Genomic DNA, 21,870 nt, shown 5'->3' with positions numbered 1-21,870 from the left:
CTACATAAGAAGAGCCAGATTCTAATGCTTCCTTTTTTTATACCTGTAAATTCAAGTTAGGTTTTGTGTTTGCATCAAATATTCGACGAATACTCTCTGCTGCCCGCACTGGGACTGTGCTTTTCTCAGTCACAATTTTGTACCCGTATGAGTTTTGCACAATGCGTCTAGCACAAGCTTCAATGTACTTCAGATCTGCTGCGCGGCCTTTCCCCATTCCGTAGGTCTTGGTTGGAGTGTTCACCTGATGAAAGTACACGGGATTAAGAACAGAGTATGAGATATTCACTGATTTCAAGATCTGCCCTGGACCATCAACTGACTAGTCAACTGGGAAGTTAACATCATTAGGAGCCCTGGTTTCACCCTCTATTAGTTCCATGGAAATAATATTTTATGAGAACTCATTCAGTACATTTCTGTTGAGAAGCTACTATATACGTGTCAGAATCAGGGCAGGCAGGTTCCAAGCTAAGCCTGCAGATATAAAGATGAAAGAGACTCCAAAAGGAGTTCACAGTCTGAAATGAAATGTAAGTTTTCTCTTTCTTCCTTTCTTGATGGTATGTAATATATCATCCTGGTCTTTAAAACTAAACTTTAAACTCCTTTTTAATCCTTTTTTATAGGTCTATATCAATAGGTTTTTTAAAATGTCTGCAGTATCATTCACAAATGCTTTCTTGGCTCATTAGAGCTAGAAATTATCTAGCGCCTTCAGGATACAGAATACTACGTGGACAAAGACTATTGTATAGAAAGAAAAATAAATCATGAGTCCAGAGTCTAGGCTTAGTTTTGGCTTAGCTGTATCATGTAAACTTGGAGAAGTGTGGCTGCCTTTGTCTCAATGACCTCATTGGAAAATGAGAATAACACACTCTCTAAAATCTAACACACAAGCTTTATAACACTCTCGTAAAAATGAAAGTACTCTGAAAAGTCTAAAATTCTATGTAGGAATAATTTTTGAACCAGTAAGTAGCACCAAGTGTCTTCTCTTGACAAGCTTATAACTTAATGGGAGACTAAATAAAGGAATCAAGCCAAAATAAATCAAAACGTGAAGATTGGGTTGAGGTGTAAAAAGCAGGAGGAAAAAGTGGTTTATACACATGAAACAACTTAGGAAAAGACCTAGACGTGGAAGTAAGGGTGCAGTGGAACACAGAAGGGCAAAAATGGTTAATGAGATAATGTGAAACATGCCAGAGATGGGGATGATCAGATGGCTTCCCTGGGAAAGGAGCTCTGAAGATAACGGTTGAAAACTGATTCAATGGTATAAAACTATTTCTACCTGGAATTTGCCTAAAAATAATTTGGGTAATCTGGGGTGGGAGGAAAGGGAGAGAAGTAGTAAATAAATCAAGATCAGCCATGAAAACTGTTGACAATGGGGTTCACTATATTGTTGGTTTCATTTTTTTGTATGTTTGGTATTTTCCACAATGAAAAGTACACAACAAGCACATTAAAAAAAAAAACAAAACTGATGCAGAGAATAATGGGAACTAGGTAGGAGTTATACTACAATAAATTACCCTAACAGGCCCACAAAGTAATAGCTTGGAAAGATTTAAGGCAGCTCAGGCTAGATCAGCAGAGAAGCAAGCGTAAAATCAGCTATCTGTGCCAGATCACACTAAGGTGAACTCTATTGCCTTAAGAATAGATACTTAAAAAAATTTTTTTCATATAGAAAAGTCCCCTATTCCTATTCCAGGCTATGGTTATCCAAATGTTGGATTAAGGTAACTTCTTGATTTTCTCCAAGCATCTAGCTACTCCAAAATAATTTCTCCTTTTCTATGCCTCTACCCTAACCTCCTGCAAGCTTAAGTAGATGATTGGGTAGATGAGTCATAGAAGTGGCACCAATTTTCTCTGAAGTAATTTTTAAAAAGAGAGACTGAATTCGTAACACAGTTTTACCAAGGGTTTCATTACTACTTTCTTCTGGAGTTCCTATTTCTTCACAGTACTGCTTTTGTCTCAACACACAATCAATTCAACATCATCTCTGCTCTATGGACCCCATGGTGTTTATCTCATGGAACCCAGTCAAAGCTCACACCACTGGCTTTCCCTTTATTCCTTAAGGCTGTACAGGTCTTGAGTCATATAACACCTTAGCTCAGCCACCAATTGGTGATAACTATACCATCACACACAGAATATTTGAGTAGATGGTTACCAGGACAGCAAGAAAAAAGTTACCTTGGTTCAAATATTGAATTATCAGAGGGTATTCCCAAGCATTCATTCTACTTGTTTCATTACAAAGGTAAAACAGTTAAGCCCTATTATGAGCTGAAGGTGTCTGTGGACTAGCCTAATAACCTAACAAACATATGCCAAGTTCTAAATAATTAATTTAAAATGACTTTTGGAACATAAACTCATCTAAATAGGAGATGCCTGTAAGTTTGCAGCAAACTTTACCTGATTCTTTTTATCTCACTTCCACCACGCAGTGGAAACAAGAAATGATGAAATACATATACTATCACCATATGTGCTCACACATGCTCACATGTTACCAGCACTTCCTAATTCTAGATCTCATATTAGAAACTTTCTCTGAACTTATTTGTTCAATGATCTGAAATGATCAGATGATTATAGAGTTTGGTGAAGTGTTGGATAAAGTTAGTGATAATCAAAATTCAATTGGACAACTCTATACTAAGTAATGCTGTGGCTTAATATCAATGGCTTTACTATTAAAATACAATGAAACTTCTATATAGACAAGAATACATAAAAACTCACACAGCAAAGGAAAATACTTACAGAAATAAATACAAGATCAGCTTCTTTAATGGCATCATCAATATTGGTAGAAAAAAATAGATTTTTTCCTCGACAGGATTCTACCACTTCTTTTAGTCCTGGCTAAAAAGAAAAAAGAAAAGAAGTTGTACATACATTTTACCAGTCATATGAGATAACCCATATGACTTACATTCATTAAGGGGAAGGTCATGTGTAATTTAAAGGTCTAGATTTGCTCTCAAATAACACCTCTGTAGAAAAATCAAAGATTATACTGGTACTGAAGGCCATCAGGTGTACATTATGTAACAAATAAAGCAAACCTGAACTTGCCACAATTAAAGCAGCAGATTAATTTAATGCATGTCATTCTTTTCCATGTTCTGGACTTCTTCATAAGAGTTAACAATTAACTCCAAGTATCAACACAATCATCAGAAAAGTCAAAAGTCTTTGTGGTTTCAAGCAAACATTTGATTTTGCATTGTCACTAGAATACAGGTTTTTACTCCCAAGAATTCAGGCCATAGAATACAGGCCATTCAGAGTGGTTGTGAAACAGTCTTTACACATAAATATATATTTTTTCTAAGTCCCATTATAAGAAACACTTCTATTAAAAAATTTGTTACTTTTCCCATACAATTTAACAGGAGATATAATTAAGAATTTTGAGCTGTACAACACCACCTAACAAGTATTCTTGCCTCCACCCCCCAAAAAAATCAGGTCTAAATCTGATAAGACCAATCCAATCAGCAAAATCTGTTTATCTACAGGATAAACAACCTGGTTTCTTCAATAAACAAACTGAAGAGAAAAACAAAGAGAGATTAAAATACTGTGGTCTTGGGACTTCCCTGGTGGCACAGTGGATAAGACTTCAGGCTCTCAATGCGGGGGGGCTTGGGTTCAATCCCTGGTCAGGGAACTAGATCCCACATGCATGCCGCAACTAAAAGTTTGCATGCCGCAACTAAGGTGCCAGTGAGACACAACTAAGAAGCCCTGGAGCCACAACTATGGAGCCCACGTGCTGCAACTAAGACCCGACACGACCAAATAAATAAATTAAAAAAAAAAATTGTGGTCTTAGGGAATTTCCTGGAGGTCCAGCGGTTAGGACTCTGTGCTTCCACTGCAGGGGGCACAGGTTTGATCCCTGGTCAGGGAACTAAGATCCCACATGTTGTGCAGTGAGGCAAAAAAAATATATATATATAATATATATTATATATTTTTATATATAATATATATATATTATATATATGTATATAGTGATCTTAAAAGACACTTGAGTGATACAAATCTATTGCAATATATGGCTCTTACTTGGATTCTGATTCAAATAAACCATGAAGGGGAAGGACATGTTTAAGAATTCGTAAAAACCAAAGCAAAACAGACCTTTTTCTCTCCTGGGAGAGAAGGTTCAAATAATATCCAAAATATTATGGATGTATAGAAAACTATATAGCAAAGTAAAAAGTCAATTCAGGGGCATAGGTCTAGAATTATATCCAGAGGTAATTCGCTTTTCTTCATGGTTCTGTGGACTTTTAACATAAGCAATCAGAGAAAGTGTAAAATGAAAATTCAAAATTTCTATTAGTTTGGCTAAAATGTATAACAGGACCAGCAAAATATATGAACCACTGCACCATGAATATAGTGTCACTAATTATGGCAACTGGTTCCTTAGTTATTTTGACTAGGTTCTAGAAAATAAGAGTAAAAGGTTATGGAGTTGGAATTTTACAGAGAAGATTTAATTCAATCCTATATAATCTTCTAACATTTAAATTAAAGTAACCTAAAATCAGAGCAACGCAGAATTTATACTAAGTCTTAATAAGACCTCAAAATGAACAACTACATTATTCCGTTAAAATCAATGGGATATTTGTAGATATCCAAACTGGATGCAGAAGCAGTTGATAATATAGGTTCTACCTCTTATTAGATTCATTATGTAATTTTCATAACTAGTATTTAGAATTTATATGGCACTTTTTATGGAGGAAAAATCCTTTCAAAGGATAAAATTAGCTTTCATTTTACTCAGAAAAAGCAAAGCAAATTATCCATTTTGGCTTTTTAGAAGTAGTTTTTACATTGTTTTTTTAATGAACAAAGTTAACAAAAAAGCAATGACTGTTCAATAAATATGGCAACACAAAACAGAATGTTTCCATTGGTTTTTTTGTTTGTTTGGGTATTTTTGGCCACACTGTGCAGATTGTGGGACCTTAGTTCCCCAAGCAGGGATTGAACCCGTGCCCTTGGCAGTGTAAGTGTGGAGTCCTAACCAGTGGACCACCAGGGAATTCCCTTCATTGTTAAATATTAAGAGTTTCTATTATGCTGTTCCCTGAGTAAAACTTTGAATATCTTATTACCATATTTCATCTGATAGTCATTACTATTTACTTCTCAGGTGGTAAAAATGACTACTTTTTTATTAACATAGTTTTGACCCATAAAATATAAGCCTATAAGACTAGAAAGAACCACAATGAACACATAAATTCATGGACCCTAAGTACATTTAGCTGGGTTTTTTCAATGTAGCCTGGTAACCTTTTTACTTGTCCTCTCATTCTGAGATTACTGCTCCAACCTCCACTACATCTTCTTCAGAGTAGCTGGCATCCCACCTTCAATTGAGATGACCAACGTTTCAGTCACTTTTATTTCCTGTTCCCACCAACAAAACAGTATCTTCATCCACCCTTGTTTACTTCCCTCCAGTCTGAGAAAAAGGCTTTCAAGGCCAATTCCTCTTCTTGTGTTTTTGATCCCATCATCTTTGCTATTCTTCTAGACTTTATTCCATCAATTAGCCCCTTTCTTCTTATACTTTTGACCTTTCCTTCTCTATGTGATTTGTCTACCTTAGTTTATTAACATGCTTGATTCTTTATCAACCATAGGAAAAAATATGTTTAAAAATCACTGCTTTTGCACTTCTCTGGTGGCACAGTGGTTAAGAATCCGCCTCCCAATGCAGGGGACACGGGTTCGAGCCCTGGTCCGGAAAGATCCCACATGCCATGGAGCAACTATGCCCATGTGCCACAACTACTGAGCCTGCGCTCTAGAGCCACAAGCCACAACTACTGAGCCTGTGCGCCTAGAGCCTGTGCTCCACAACAAGAGAAGCCACCACAATGAGAAGCCGGAGCACCGCAACGAAGACCCAACGCAACCAAAAATAAATTTAAAAAAAAAATCACTGCTTTTACCCTGTGTCCCTCTCCGGTGACCACCCCCTTTATTTCCTGCTAATTAAACCTTTTAAAAGAAGAGTCTTACTCATTTTCTACACTCTTTCACTTCAATCTCCTACCTTTTGTAATTGTTCTTGTAAAAGTTACAATGGCCCCCATAATACCGAATTTCATGAGTATGTCTCTGTTCTTATTTCTCCTGTGTTTGGCAGAATTGACAGCTTACTCATTCATTCAGCAAATATTGATATTTGTTGAGCACTTACTAAGTACTGGTCACTGTGTTCATCACTCATAATCAAAACATATACATCTTTATGGAGCTTGCACTACTAAAACTCTTCTGGTTTTTGGTTCACCTTCTCTGAACTACTCTTCAGTGCTTCTCTAAGGCATTTCTTCCTCCACCTCTCATCAAACATTAGCATTTTGACCCCACGCTCTGTTCTCTCTACAGGCTCTTCTTGGAAGAGCTCAACTACTCTGATTTTAACTACTGCCTGCATAATTTATTTTTTTAACTTCCTGAATAATCTTAAGTTTACATCTTCAGCCCTGAATTTCTTTTTTTTTGGCCATGCTGCATGGCTTGTGGGATCTTAGTTCCCTGACCAGGGTCTGAACCCAGGCCATGGCAGTGAAGGTACTAAGTCCTAACCACTGGACTGCCAGGGAATTCCCCAGCCCTGAATTCTTGAATATCATTCTAGATTCCTTCCTCTACTTCATCCTTCTTGAATCAACAATCAAGTCTGATCATTTTTCCTTCTAAATATTTATCTTGGGAATTCCTTGGTCATATACCAGAAGCCACGGGGTAAGGCCAAAAAAAAAATTTCTCCAATTAGTCTAGTGAGTTTCAGACTGAATGGAGTGAGGGTGGAACAACTATCAAGGAGGGTGTGTACTCAAAAGTTCATTAAATATTATGATTACATATTAGTTATCTTTTCTTTATCAGTAACCAGGAGTTAAACATTAGTCACCAAAAGAGACTCTCTGATATGAAAAATTGGTATTTACAATGAAAAATCAATGCCATAGATTTTTATAATATCATTGAAAACAAATATCTGCTTGGTTGTGTATTTTTTTTAAATTTTATGTATGTATGTATGTATTTATTTGGCTGCATTGGATCTTCATTGCTGCTTGCTGGCTTTCTCTAGTTACAGCTAGCAGGGGCTACTCTTTGTTGTGGTGCGCAGGCTTCTCAGTGCAGTGGCTTCTCCTGTTGTGGAGCACGGGCTCTAGGTGCACGGGCTTTAGTAGTTGTGGCACGCGGCCTTCAGTAGTTGTGGCTCACAGGCTCCACCGGCTCAGCAGTTGTGGTGCATGGGCTTAGTTGCTCCCCAGCATGTGGGATCTTCCCGGACCAGGGCTCGAACCTGTGTCCCCTGCATTGGCAGGCGGATTCTTAACCACTGCGCCACCAGGGAAGTCCCTTGTTTGTGTGTTTTTTAATGCATAATAGAATACAAATTTAAGGAGGAGGCTAACTGCAAAGGTATCTAAGGTTTCTCTGGAAATAAAAATATTTCTTTGCCTTGTCCAAGGTAGATCAGTATAAAATCACAAGTAGTAACAATATCTATAAGCTACTCAATAAAGGAATTCAGAAAGCAGCATGAATTCTGGTTAAACCTGCCCTTTGTTTTTCTTCTTTTATAGTTCTTCCTGTTTGACATTTCACATAACATTTTACATCTCCTATATGGCCAAGGAAATGTGCAGGAATAGTTAGTTTTACAACATAAAATAAACAAAAAATGGAACAAAGGCCTAACGTATCTTTGAAAATGGATAATTGGGACACACAGTTTTGTTTTGTCTTTTTAAATACACGCTACAGAAATCATTTATTTTCTTCAGATTTATAAATTTCTTAAGCAGATTTCTTTTAACAACTGATGTGTAAGAAAGACACATGAAAATTATAAGCCTAAAGTCATTTGCTAAGAGGAAAATCATTCTACTTGTTAAAAAGATTCCTTCTAGAATTTTGAAGTAGCAGTGCCATATTTTTAACCTCCAAAGTGAACTGGGTTGTTTTTTTTTAAAGATTCCATTTCCTTTGCAGGCTACAACTAAATAGTGCAGAACTAAAATAGCTGCTTCCGTTGTCATCATCTAATTTTGTGGAGTAGACAGATTAAAAATGAGATAAAAATAAGACTTTAAAGACCAAATAATTACAATCATTAAATAAAGCCAATACAATTACGGGACATTAGAGTTCTGAGAACTCAGAAGTTGCCTCTAATGAGCACAGTGCTAGCTAGACTTTGAAATCTTTTATATTCTATTTAAAGAGATTTAAAGAAGAAAAAATTTATTCATGAAATAAAACTGTGAAACAACAAGAAATACTTTTGTTTCTTTGTTTATAAAAGCTAGGTTATTGAGAAAAACAAGTAAGATGTGGAAAAAAAATCATCTTAGCTCTTAGCTCTTTTAATATAACTATATATCCCAACTGGATTCAATATCAATGTAGAACACACTATTTTCTTTTTTGGAGGAATTTAACTTTTAATTTTTAAAAAAGTAACAAGAGGGCTTCCCTGGTGGCGCAGTGGTTGAGAGTCCGCCTGCCGATGCAGGGGACGCAGGTTCGTGCCCCAGTCCGGGAAGATCCCACATGCTGTGGAGCGGCGGGGCCCGTGAGCCATGGCCGCTGAGCCTGCGCGTCCGGAGCCTGTGCTCCACAATGGGAGAGACCACAACAGTGAGAGGCCCGCATACCGCAAAAATATAAAAAAAATAAAAAAGTAACAAGAGTATAACATGGCAAATTCAGATCATCTCACTTCTTTTGTGGCTTACTGTTGTTTTTATTTGGGGTTTTTTGGTTTTTATTTATTTTTATTGAAGTATAGTTGATTTACAACATTGTGTTAGTTTCAGGTCTATAGCATAGTGACTCAGTATTTTTTGCAGACTGTACTCCATTATAGGTTATTACAAGATGATGGGTAAAATTCCCTGTGCTATACAGTATATCCTTGTTGCTTATCTATTTTATATACAGTAGTTTGTACCTGTTAACCCCTTACCCCTAATTTGTCCCTCCTCCCTTCCCTCTCCCCTTTAGTAGCCACAGGTTTGTTTTCTATATCTGTAGAACACACTATTTTTATTTTTTTTCCCATTTATTTATTTATTTATGGCTACGTTGGGTCTTTGTTGCTGCGTGCAGGCTTTCTCTAATTGCCTTGAGCGGGGGCTACTCTTCGCTGCAGTGCGCGGGCTTCTTATTGTGGTGGCTTCTCTTGTTGTGGAGCATGGGCTCTAGGCTCATGGGCTTCAGTAGTTGTGGCACATGGGCTCAGTAGTTGTGGCATTAGGGCTTCAGTAGTTGTGGCTCGCAGGCTCTAGAGCGCAGGCTCAGTAGTGTGGCGCACGGGCTTAGTTGCTCCGCAGCATGTGTGATCTTCCCGGATCAGGACTCGAACCCATGTCCCCTGCAGTGGCAGGCAGATCCTTAACCACTGTGCCACCAGGGAAGTCCAAACACACTTTTTTTTTTTTTTTAAATTCTTTTTCTTTTAATTTAATTTTTATTTATTTATTTTTATTGACGTATAGTTGATTTACAATGTTGTGTTACTTTCCAGTGTACAGCAAAGCAATTCAGTTATACATACATATGTATCTATTCTTTTTTCAGATTCTTTTCCCTTATAGGTTATTACATAATACCTGTGCAAACACACTATTTTTAATTTAAAGCACTGAAGTCTTAGGAAAAAGAGTTTCAGATTTCAAATAATAGAAATAGTACTAATAATAAGAATCTGGCCAGGGAATGTGCCTGGCCAACTAATTTTTTTGTTTTCTCCAAGAAAAACGTCTAAATCCAATATATTATAGTTTATACTTTTTTCTAGCTCAAGATAACCTTTTTATTTTGTTTTTATGTAAAATTTTTATAGAAGTAAAACAAAAATATAGAAAAGTGCATATATTTTAGTATAGAAAAGTGTATAGCTCAATTTTCACACGTGAACACACTTGTGTAACCATTATCCATACAAGAATTAAAAGAACATTAACAGGGAGTTCCCTGCTGGCTAGTGGTTAAAATTCTGGGTTTTCACTGCCAAGGCCTGGATTCAATCCCTGGCTGGGGAACTGAGATCCCACAAGCTACACAGCATGGCCAAAAAAAACCCCAAAAACCTTAAACAGTAAATCAGAGCCTGCAGTATGCCCTCTTCTAGTCTCTACAACCCCTCAAACTACCATCATGATGAATACCATCACCAGAAATTAGTTTGCCTATATTTGAACTTTATACAAATGGGATTATATAGCATGGACTACTTTGTGTCTGACAACATTACTTTTGTGAGAATTTAAACATATGCTTGCATGCAGAAGTAGTTCCATGGATTTTAAATACAGTATAGTATTTTACTGCAGGATTACACTACAATTTATGTATCCATTCTATTGCTAATTAACATCTAGGTTGTTTCCCATCTGGGGTCATTATGAATTGCACTGTTAATACCTGTCTTTTGGCGCATAAATGTATGCCTTTCTGTTGGATATACACCTACAGGTGGAATTTCTGGGTCAGAGATGCTTATTTTCAGCTTTAGTAAATACTGCTGCAGTTTTGCAAAACGACTATCCCAATTTACGCTCTGACCAGCAGTGTATAAAATTCCAGTTGCCCTAAATCCTTGTCAGCACTTGGTATTAGCAGTAGTGATAATTTTAGCCATTCTGGTACATTTTGTGTTTGAAAAGCAGAGTATACTGCTGACATAATTAATTACTGAATGACTGGATATAAATATGGCTCACAAGGTTTCAGATGACTTGCAGCCCTTTTATGGATATCAGAATTATAAAACTCTTAATCAAGTTATCTTTCCAAAGTGTTTTTTAAAATGTTTTTAAAAATTCCCCAAGACCTAATATAGTAGTAATGTTATGTTTATATAACAGGAAAAGAAATACTATAACACTGAGGTATTTAAATAACTATTATGGGAAGTTAATCTGGTAGAGGAAGAAAGGGTAAAGCATAAACAGAAGCTACCACACACACAGAGGGTTTTTTTTTTTTTAATCCTAAGTCTGATTCAGATATTGGTAAATCTGTGATAAGTGGCTACTAATCTATGGGTACTTTTTCATGTATTTCTATTCATAGGCCTATAAATAGCAGGCAGATTCATCTTACAGAGACTTCCCCTTCTAAAGATCACTTAAAGACTATGGTTGATAAGAGTCGTATAAATAATAAAACTTTTCAGAAAAAAAAGAGAAAAGAATATATTAATGTTAGAGAGAAAATGTTACCCTCAAATTTTCAAGTGCTTCTCTGTATGTCAAAAGCATAATATCATGAACTCATTTTACAGTGAAAATTTTTAAAAATGGAACCCTGCTTAATAAAATAGAGGCATATTTTCCTAACTATGAGTTCTCTAAATTCACAGAAATTTTGAAATTCCAATTTAAACAAATTTGTGATACTAAACACTGAATATGAAAGACACCATTTATTCATCCAAGGTTTACCTGATATAAATACAATCACCCAAAAATACAATACTTACATGAATTATTATTATAAACATCCACAGTTTTTTAATTTTTACAGATGTCACTTTTTTTTTTTTTTTTTTTTTTTTTTGCGGTACGCGGGCCTCTCACTGCTGTGGCCTCTCCATTGCGGAGCACAGGCTCCAGACGCGCAGGCTTAGCGGCCATGGCTCACGGGACCAGCTGCTCTGCGGCACGTGGGATCTTCCCGGACCGGGGCACAAACCCGTGTCCCCTGCATCGGCAGGCGGACTCTCGACCACTGCGCCACCAGGGAAGCCCCAGATGTCACTTTTTAATTGTACTATTACCATATGGTAACCATACTAACAAACAAAATTAGAAAATAGAGAAGATAAGAAAATTACCCATAATCTCACTTCACTAATATAACCATTATTAATATTCAACCTACTTTTTTCTAGGCATTTTCTCTGGGCATATTTGACATAATTATAATTGTAATGTCCATAACATTGTGTATTTATGTTTTTTCATTTAATTTCTTATCAGTTGAAGTCATAGAATTTTATATTAAAAGTAAATTACTTAGCAAAAAGAGTAAGAAAACAAAGAGCATAAGAACAAAGCATTGTTTAATATGGTTTACCTCATAAATAGGAAGTGTAGGAGAGTTCCATGCATTGATTCTTGATTCATTGACATCAACAACTGTTACCCTGATTTCAGGGCACATATGAGCAATGACACTACATGTGGGTCCTCCAACATAGCCTGCGCCGATGCAGCAGATCTTCTTAATTTCAAACATGATTGTACTAGAAGGGAAACAGTAAGACCGTCCAACTATTGAGAACAGAAAATTTAAAGAAATCACACTGCACATTCATCACCCTTTATAAAAACTGTCAAGGTGACAGATACTGGAAAGATTTCCTACATTCACACTCATTAAGAATTATGAAGACAATGATAATAAAAAAAATAATGTTCCAATTGGATGACCTAGCCTGTTCTCAGCTGTACCAGCATGAAATATGGAAAAAATTATAGTAACTGATATTACTAAAGAAGTGTCACAAAGATTATAATGAACTAATATAGAAAGTCAAGAAGCAAAATAAAACCTTACTTAATCTTCTAACACTCTAGGGTAACTTTGATTGCTGAGGGAAAATTCAAGGGTGAACACACCAGTGCAATTCTTGCTTAACTAAATGCTGGTGTACACAGGTCAGCTTTACAACAAGTTTAGACTAAAATGACAGATATTAAGATTAGCTCCTAAGTCCAGAATTTGCCTCTGAGATTATGTTCCCTGCACAATTTGGTTTCAGCAATTCATTTTTAGGTACTGGACAATGATCTTAAACTCTATTTCAACTTTAATCAGAAACCAGGAGATGGTTAAAAGAAAGTGATTTCTGTAGTTAGCAAAGCTGTTACACAGATTTTGATGGGTTTTTCAAAAACCAGTGAATTGATTCACTCGAATACAAAATGACAAGGGACTGACTTATATGTAAGAATTTCAGTTTATTCAGTAATGAGAACGAGAACGGTCAAACTGATAAGATTCTTAGAATTTTTGTCCTGGAGAGTTTAAGCATTTGTTAGTATATTCCTGCATGGATCAGAGAAGGTACTCTGGAAGGCTGATCTAATTACAATGCCTGGCAAGTATATCCCTATTATGAAAAAAGATACACAAAGCACATAATTAAGATGATCCAATTCCCTTTGGTCTGAATCTGTATTAATCAAACAACACTCTAATCTTGGTTGGTTCTCTGGGTAAGAGTTCCCAACTGGAAGAGAATGAGCTGACAACCCAAACAAGTATCCTGGTCTGTGTTAATAAGCAAGTAATCTGGCTTATAAATTGATCTTTAGTAGTTATGATTAGCAGATATCAACTCATAGAGTCTGATCTCTAATGACTTTTTTTTTTTGGCCGCATGGCTTGTGGGATCCTAGGTACACGACCAGGGATCGAGATCAGGAGTCGAAAACCAGCCCCTCCTCCCCACCCCACCCCACCCCACCCCACCCCACCCCACCCCACCCCCACCGGCAGTGCAATAGCGGAGTCTTAATCACTAGACCACCAGGGAATTCCCTGCGGTACGCAGGACTCTCACTGTTGTGGCCACTCCCGTTGCGGAGCACAGGCTCCGGACGCGCAGGCTCAGCGGCCATGGCTCACGGGCCCAGCCGCTCCGCGGCATGTGGGATCTTCTCGGGGCGGGGCACGAACCCGTGTCCCCTGCATCAGCAGGCGGACTCTCAACCACTGCGCCACCAGGGAAGCCCCCCTCTAATGACTTTTTAATAACCTAAAAGAAACGGAATTTTAGTAAACCAGTAAATATGAACAGAATTTGGAATCTAATGATTCCCCAAAAGAAAGAAATATTCTTAGCAATATACATACAAAGAAATATTTTAAATGTATTTTTATTTTGAATAGGTAATAATTCATATGATTCAAACATTAAATCTGGGGAATTCCCTGGCGGTCCAGTGGTTAAGACTTGGCGCTTTCACTGCCATGGGCCCAGGTTCGATACCTGGTCAAGGAACTAAGATCCCACAAACCAGGCCGTGCGGCCAAAAAAAAAAAAAAAAAAAAATTCATTAAATCTCTATAACAAGGTAAACACTCAGAAGCCACACACCTACTCCACCCACATCTACTTTGCTACCCTCTACTTTGCTTCTACAAGCAACCTCTTTATCAGTATTTCAAGATTCACCTTAGCAAAAACACTGAGCCTAGAAAAATTTACATTTAGCAACCATATATCTTTCTTCACCCTTCTTCTGCTTTTCAGTTCTGCCCTTCACACTCTCCAGGCCTCAAGTGCCCTATACATGAGGAGAATGCATGGGGAGATAGACTGCACTGGGATTGCTAAGTGGCTAAGACTGAGCCGGATGTTCTGAAAAGCTCCCACCTGTGGGAGGGACAGCTGGCCTGGAGCAGGCTTACCAAAGATCTGTCTCCAGCATTCACTGCTGCCGTCCCCACCTCTACAGCAGAAAAGTCTTGGCATCTGGTTTCAGAAAAATTGCTTCAACTTGCTTCAGGCTTATTCCCTTCTTCTCATTCATGAAATATTAATATTTCCAATTTAAGGATTTACTGTGTGGGCACAGCAGAGAATTTGGCCATAGAATAATATGGGTCCTGACACTCAAGTACTTAACAATTTATTCAGCAAATAATTCAACTGAAAAATATTTATTAAAGACCCCACTATGTAACAGCCACTATTGTTCTACGTACTATAGATACAATAGTGAACATGACAGATACAGCTCCTACCTTTACATAGTTATATTCTAGTAGGAAAGCACACAAACAAAATAATGGCAGTTGCGGTAAATTCCACATAAAGGAAATAAACATGTAGCTAAAAGAGAAAGACTGTATATGGAGAAAGGACTATTTTAGTGAGGGTAAAGAAGGACTCTCTGAGAAGGTGACTTTTAAACTGACTTAAAAGATAAAATGGAGTTAGTTGCATCCAGGTAACATGGTTAAATTACACAAGGCAGTATAATCAATTAAATGACAAAGTGAGGGTTAAAGTCCAGAGGGGGAAAAATCAAAATAAGAAAGTATCTATATCAAGGTAAATGTAAAATCTAAGCTTGACCTAAAGAATGAGTAGGATTTAAAAGGAAAGATAAGTGGGCAGGGCATTCCAGATGACAGGAAGGAAATAAATAAGGACTTATATACAGAAATGAGTCCAGGGCTTCCCTGGTGGTGCAGTGGTTAAGAATCCGCCTGCCAATGCAGGGGACACGGGTTCAAGCCCTGGTCTGGAAAGATCCCACATGCCACAGAGCAACTAAGCCCGTGCGCCACAACTACTGAGCCTGCACTCTAGAGCCCGTGAGCCACAACTACTGAGCCCACACGCCGCAACTAGTGAAGCCTGCGCACCACAACAAAGAGTAGCCCCCGCTCGCCGCAACTAGAGAAAAGCCCACATAGAGCAACGAAGACCCAACACAGCCAAAAATAAAATAAATTAATTAAAAAAAAAGAGAAAGAAATGAGTCCAAAGAAGTGAGATCTGCCTAGTTGCACAAAAACGTGGGTGTTAAGAAGTAGTGAGAGGTAAAAACTGTCTCAGGGTGGAAATGAATTGGAAGTGGGTCTTGAATGCCCCTTTCAGGAAAGCATGACCATAAAAATCCATGAGGCTATAATTTAATAACTTAAGGTAACACAGCTGAAAGTAACCATATCAAGTCATTAATATATTAGCTAAAATCTAATAAACTCCACTGAAGAAAAAAAAGGGGGAGGGGGCAAAGGGAATGATCAGCTTGGAGCCTGGAAAAGGGGCATTAAGAATAAGAATGATGACTCTTAGAGGAAAACACAGGCAGAACACTCTATGACATAAATCACAGCAAGATCCTTTTTGAACCACCTCCTAGAGAAATGGAAATAAAAACAAAAATAAACAAATGGGACCTAATGAAACTGCAAAGCTTTTGCACAGCACAGGAAACCATAAACAAGACCAAAAGACAACCCTCAGAATGGGAGAAAACATTTGTAAATGAAGCAACTGACAAAGGGTTAATCTCCAAAATTTATAAGCAGCTCATGCAGCTCAATAACAAAAAAACAAACAACCCAAACCAAAAATGGGCAGAAGACCTAAATAGACATTTCTCCAAAGAAGATATACAGACTGCCAACAAACACATGAAAGAATGTTCAACATCTTTAATCATTAGAGAAATGCAAATCAAAACTACAATGAGATATCATCTCACACCAGTCAGAATGGCCATCATCAAAAAATCTAGAAACAATAAATGCTGAGAGGGTGTGGAGAAAAGGGAACACTCTTGCACCGCTGGTGCGAATGTGAATTGGTACAGCCACTATGAAGAACAGTATGGAGGTTCCTTAAAAAACTACAAATAGAACTACCATATGACCCAGCAATCCCACTACTGGGCATATACCCTGAGAAAACCATAATTCAAAAAGAGTCATGTACCAAAATGTTCATTGCAGCTCTATTTACAAGAGCCCAGAGATGGAAACAACCTAAGTGTCCATCATCGGATGAATGGATAAAGAAGATGTGGCACATATATACAATGGAATATTACTCAGCCATAAAAAGAAACGAAATTGAGCTATTTGCAATGAGGTGGATGGACCTAGAGTCTGTCATACAGAGAGAAGTAAGTCAGAAAGAGAAAGACAAATACCGTATGCTAACACATATATATGGAATTTAAGGAAAAAAAATGTCATGAAGAACCTAGGGGTAAGACAGAAATAAAGACACAGACCTACTAGAGAATGGACTTGAGGATATGGGGAGGGGGAAGGGTAAGCTGTGACAAAGCAAGAGAGTGGCATGGACATATATACACTACCAAACGTAAAATAGATAGCTAGTGGGAAGCAGCCGCATAGCACAGGGAGATCAGCTCGGTGCTTTGTGACCACCTAGAGGGGTGGGATAGGGAGGGTGGGAGGGAGGGAGACGCAAGAGGGAAGAGATATGGGAACATATGTATATGTATAACTGATTCACTTTGTTATAAAGCAGAAACTAACACACCACTGTAAAGCAATTATACTCCAATAAAGATGTAAAAAAAAAAAAAGAATAAGAATGATGGAAAAAATCTTTAAAAAAAAAAAAAGAATAAGAATGATGGGCTTCCCTGGTGGCGCAGTGGTTAAGAATCCGCCAGCCAACGCAGGAGACACGGGTTTGAGCCCTGGTCCGGGAAGATCCCACATGCCGCAGAGCAACTAAGCCCCTGCGCCACAACTACTGAGCCTGCGCTCTAGAGCTCGTGAGCCACAACTACTGAGCCCCCGTGCCACAACTACTGAAGCCCACGCGCCTAGAGCCCGTGCTCTGCAACAAGAGATGACACCTTAATGAGAAGCCCACACACCGCAATGAAAGAGTAGCCCCTGCTCGCCGCAACTAGAGAAAGCCCATGCATAGCAACAAAGACCCAACGCAGCCAAAAATAAATTAATTAATTAAAAAAAAAGAATATGAATAAGAATGACACAGTGTTTATTTCAGCGCTTCTAAAGAGTGACACAGAATCTGGAAGTCAGAAGTGTTCTGGTTTCAGAGAGGTGGGGCAAGAAAAAAGCTTTCCCAATGCTTGGATGGCATATTCCCCCCAAATTCTTTGTTCTGATTCCACTATGCCTTATGAGTTCAGATTGCCAGGAATCATAATACTAGAAAGGGATGGCCTGGATTTGAGACATAAGTATTCCAGACACTGGAATAAAGTTTCCCTACTGTAATAGCAAGTTTCCATTCTAGAGTATCCATCAGTCTCTTATGAGCTTAGTCATCATAAGTTACCTAGAGCCTCATTAACCCTTAGGCTTGTGGGAGGAAAAAAAAAAAACAACCTTCCAGATCTGCAAGGCTGAAGATCAAGTCCTGAACTGTCATGAACCTGGACTACCACTAACAGTAACCCCTTACTGGATAGGTGGCCTCTCTAATCAAAACCAGTATATCTGGAATACCTAAAAAGTAAAATCTCAAAGGATTTTTGGACCAGAGGATCTTGTGGTGTTACCACTTAATCCACAGCCAAGAGGTTATAAGGGCAGTCTATGCCCTCAGTCTCAACCAGAACATGGCTGAACCAGAACATGGGCTGAGCCCATGATGAACTCTTGGGCTCAAGAGTTTTATAAGGTACTCCCAGGCTAACACTTCTCTGCTGCTGTTCACCTCAGCACCTAGAACTCTCAATAAATATTAATTGAATGAGTAACTCAATAAGGGCCTATCGTTTTGAGATGAAGACTGGTATTTGAATATCTTTATCTCAGATGCTCGATCAGAGTATTTTTGCAGACTGTCCACAATCCTATCAATCTTTCTTCTTTAGGTAGAACTTCAGCATGTCTTCTCAGAGCTACTACTTATCTACCTTGGTTGCCACACCATATTCAGCTTGCCTTTCAGACGGCAGCTGGGGTAAACTATTGATGGCAGGTGGGTCTGTATTATAGAACTGCATGTGTTTTAGCGTATCCCTGCGTTGCTCTTTCACATGAAGTATGAAGTATGGCTCGCAGATGACAATGGGAAAATTACTGAAGAAGCTAGATGTACAATCTGTGCAAGTCCAAATAAATTACCACTTGGAAGTTTCAACAAAATCTTCAATAAGCTTTAATACGGAGCTTGATACAGTGTTAGTGATATACTTTGCCTGACACAGATATCTTCTGATTCCATTTTCTATTTCTACTTTTATTTACCTTCTGACCCTCTACTGTGCTGTCAGGGAAATGAGAATGTCTGCTTACTGAATGAGTCAGTTTGAAATGAGTTTTTACCTCTGTATTTTGGGAAAGTCACAGCAAACCAGGCCATTCCAAAACTACTTTTCATCTAAAATTTTACAAATTCAGATCAATATTTCAGCCTAAAAGATGTGGCTAACAAATAGCGAAGCTCCTATTACAATCTAAACTGAATATAATCCCCCCACCTCCACCCCTCTTCAGTATACCCAGTATCTAAGGCAATGGACATTACAGATGGATACATCAACTTCACACATCATCTTAGATATTTCCAAAAGTTAAATACTAACAGATGCCTGCCCCGGGAAAAATATTTAATCAGTGAGAAAGACTGTTAACCTCATATCTAAAGGGTATCATGTAAAGCTGTGGAAACAGCAAGAGAGAAGATGGAGTATGCTTATTGGTTACAGATTTTATGTTGGAGAAAGGAGTAGTACAGCAATAGGAGAAGAAATGAGATCCTTTCAATCAGGGTTGTCTATCCCTTACCTTAAACTAGATGCTGGGCACTAACAAGCACATATCAGAGCAGACAGTAACCTCTTTCATTTCTAGAACCACCCCCCGCTCCCCGCATCCCCCAAGAAACAGACTAGACTACTGTTGTCCATTTCATAGGGGATTTGAAGAAACTCAAAGACTCACTGTGTCTTTGAGGGCAGGCAGTCAATGAACAGCTACTCCTCTGTATATCCCTGAAAAGTTCCCTACCAGTGAATCCCTCTTTTCTATATACCAGAATTCTCGACCTTACTCAATTATTTTCCTATATGTAAAGAGGAATAATTTTTCAAGGTCTCACACAAACGCAATCTCCTGAAGCACCCAAGAAAGGCCTTCCCTAATATGAAATAAAGCCATTATACAGTGTGGCGGCCAACAATGGATTCCAGGACAGTCCATACAGAGGTCACGACAGAATCAATGTCTTAGGATTTCGCCTTCAGAAGGGCTCTCTGGTTCGTTTTCTCTTTAGTTTCTTAAGAAGAGAGACGAGCGACGTGAGGAAATCAGCAGCCCTCCATGTGAGCAGATTCTAAACACAAACAAAAGACTATGATTCTGAGACCAAAATGGGGTCCCTGACCAGAGGACCACTTCCTTTGGTGGACGTTCGGCTTTCAGAGGCGCCAGCGAAATCTCATTTAAGTCGGAAAGTGGGGAAAAGCAGAAAGAGAAGCGGATGGAAGACTCGCGAGTCCTGAGCCCAAGCTCTCCCTCTTCCAGGGCAGCAGACCCAAAAGACTATTCCCGCCCAGAGCCCAAAAGAGGAGACGGGGGGTCGTGACACTGGGAGCCTGGGACCAAGCGCAGGGAGCGACTAAGAGCAGCGCGCACACCCCGCCCGTCTCCTTCCACATCCCGCCGGGACCCGGGAGCATCCCCACGGGGTGGCGGAGCCAGCCCGGGAAAGGCGCTTACCCACTTCCAGGCACAGAGAGCGGTAAACGCTCCAACCCCGACCGCTCGGACAGCTCCTCGTTCTGGGCCGCGCAGCCGCAGCTTCAGCACTCGCGCCCTGCTCCGTCTGATCTCCCCTCACCGCACACCCCTCTCGGGCTGCCAAGCGCCGCACCCCGAGTCCCGGGCCCGAGCCTGTATTTAAAGGTTTCCACCCGAGAAGGCGGAGGCTTCATTCCCCCGCAGCCAAGTCCTCCCGGACTTGGCCCTCCGCTGCATCCCTGCTCCCCCTCCCGCCACTGTAGGCCGGGGCCCGCCCCTATTTCCTGCGGGGCCCAGGGGCGGTGGATACGGGGGCGTGACTAGTCGTCGCTGGGAGGGGCAGACCCCACCCCCCGGCCGAGCCTGGGCAAATCCGCTCGGGCCAGCTCAGCGGCCCCGCCCCTGCCGCGAGCGGCGCTGGGTTGAGCTGTCTGCGCCGCAGGTCGGCCGAGGACCGAGGGATAGCCTCCCAGTTACGCCTAGGTCAGGGTCTAGTTTCCCGGTAGTCTAGAGCTCGCTCTTGCCGTCTGGCCCCCTCTTCCCTCCCTGTGTCCCATCCTGCCTCACGGCTATGAGGTGGTGCCGCGTGCGCGCCAGGTCAGCCATACTCTGAGGCTGCGGCCCAGGGGGACCGGAAGGTCCAGGCCCCCTTTCCGGTCTCCCCAGCAGCCTAGAGGGCCTGCCTCGTCTTTCGGCCCCCTAGACTCTGTGGACCAGACGTGGCCAGCGGCTTACACCACTCCCACGCCTTCCGGTCCCATGGGTCCGCCGCACCCTCCGGGCCTGCGGCCCAGGGTTTAGTCATTACCTCCGACCCGCCGCTTCTGGGAAGGAGGCGCCTCACGTCAAAAGGATGCTGAGTCCCGTCATGACTGGACCAGTTAGTGATCCCCGTCCTGATCCCTGGGTAGAGAAGTGGGACGGCCCTCCAGGCACATTTTCCAAATACTCCTGCCAAATTCGGGATCTGAGATGTCTGTGCGTGATATATAGCAGAGCATGCAAGATGTAAGTGCCGCCTAAGAGGAAGTGAAATTAACGTATGGAGTCTCCCACTTTTAGTGAGAGCAGTTCTGTTCCTGTTTCCCCACTCCAAGGTCATCTTAAACGTCAAATTTAAAGAAAGAAAGCACAGTCATGACTTAGTGTTACTAAAACACTTTACTGCCAGGGAAGTCCCCGTCCTGTATGTTTTAACCACAAAATTGTACTTACTGGATTGTAAGGAATCCCCTTTATGACATCCAGACTTCCAAAGTTTGATGTTTACATACTAATTAGTTAGTGAAAGCTGCATTCAGTCTAGGGTAATGCCTTTTGTATGTATTATAAAAGCATGTCTTTCTTTGTCACTGAATTGATGAGTGACTATATAACAGATACATTTCTTTAAAAACAACACAGATTTTTCCACAATGCTGAGTCTGCTATGCGGTACTTAAGTTCTTTAATTCTGCTCAGTTTTTCAAAGTGAATAGAAACAATGCAATTTAAATCCTTTCATTATCAAGACATAGCCTGAGTTTAGCTTATGAGCAGTGT

General features: G+C 39.8%; 1 protein-coding gene across 2 annotated transcripts in view; it reads right to left on the bottom strand.

The window, feature by feature from the left end:
- The window catches only part of UGDH (UDP-glucose 6-dehydrogenase), a 31,720-nt gene extending 11,148 nt beyond the window's left edge, over positions 1–20,572 (bottom strand). Inside the window, exons 1-4 of one of the 2 annotated variants that reach the window (XM_060012681.2) lie at positions 20,308–20,572; positions 12,181–12,349; positions 2,797–2,898; positions 44–244 (exon numbers count right to left, since the gene is read on the bottom strand). In XM_060012681.2, coding sequence (XP_059868664.1) covers positions 44–244; positions 2,797–2,898; positions 12,181–12,342 — 465 coding nt within the window. In that variant the 5' untranslated portion in view covers positions 12,343–12,349; positions 20,308–20,572. Of the gene's footprint in view, positions 1–43; positions 245–2,796; positions 2,899–12,180; positions 12,350–20,307 lie in introns of those variants that run through there. The other variant, XR_009519574.1, reaches the window with a different exon arrangement.
- Between the last annotated feature and the right edge of the window lie 1,298 nt (positions 20,573–21,870).

This window comes from Delphinus delphis, chromosome 5 (assembly GCF_949987515.2).
Source record: "Delphinus delphis chromosome 5, mDelDel1.2, whole genome shotgun sequence".
NCBI classification, from domain to species: Eukaryota; Metazoa; Chordata; class Mammalia; order Artiodactyla; family Delphinidae; genus Delphinus; species Delphinus delphis.
This window is presented reverse-complemented; position numbering and strand designations above follow the sequence as displayed.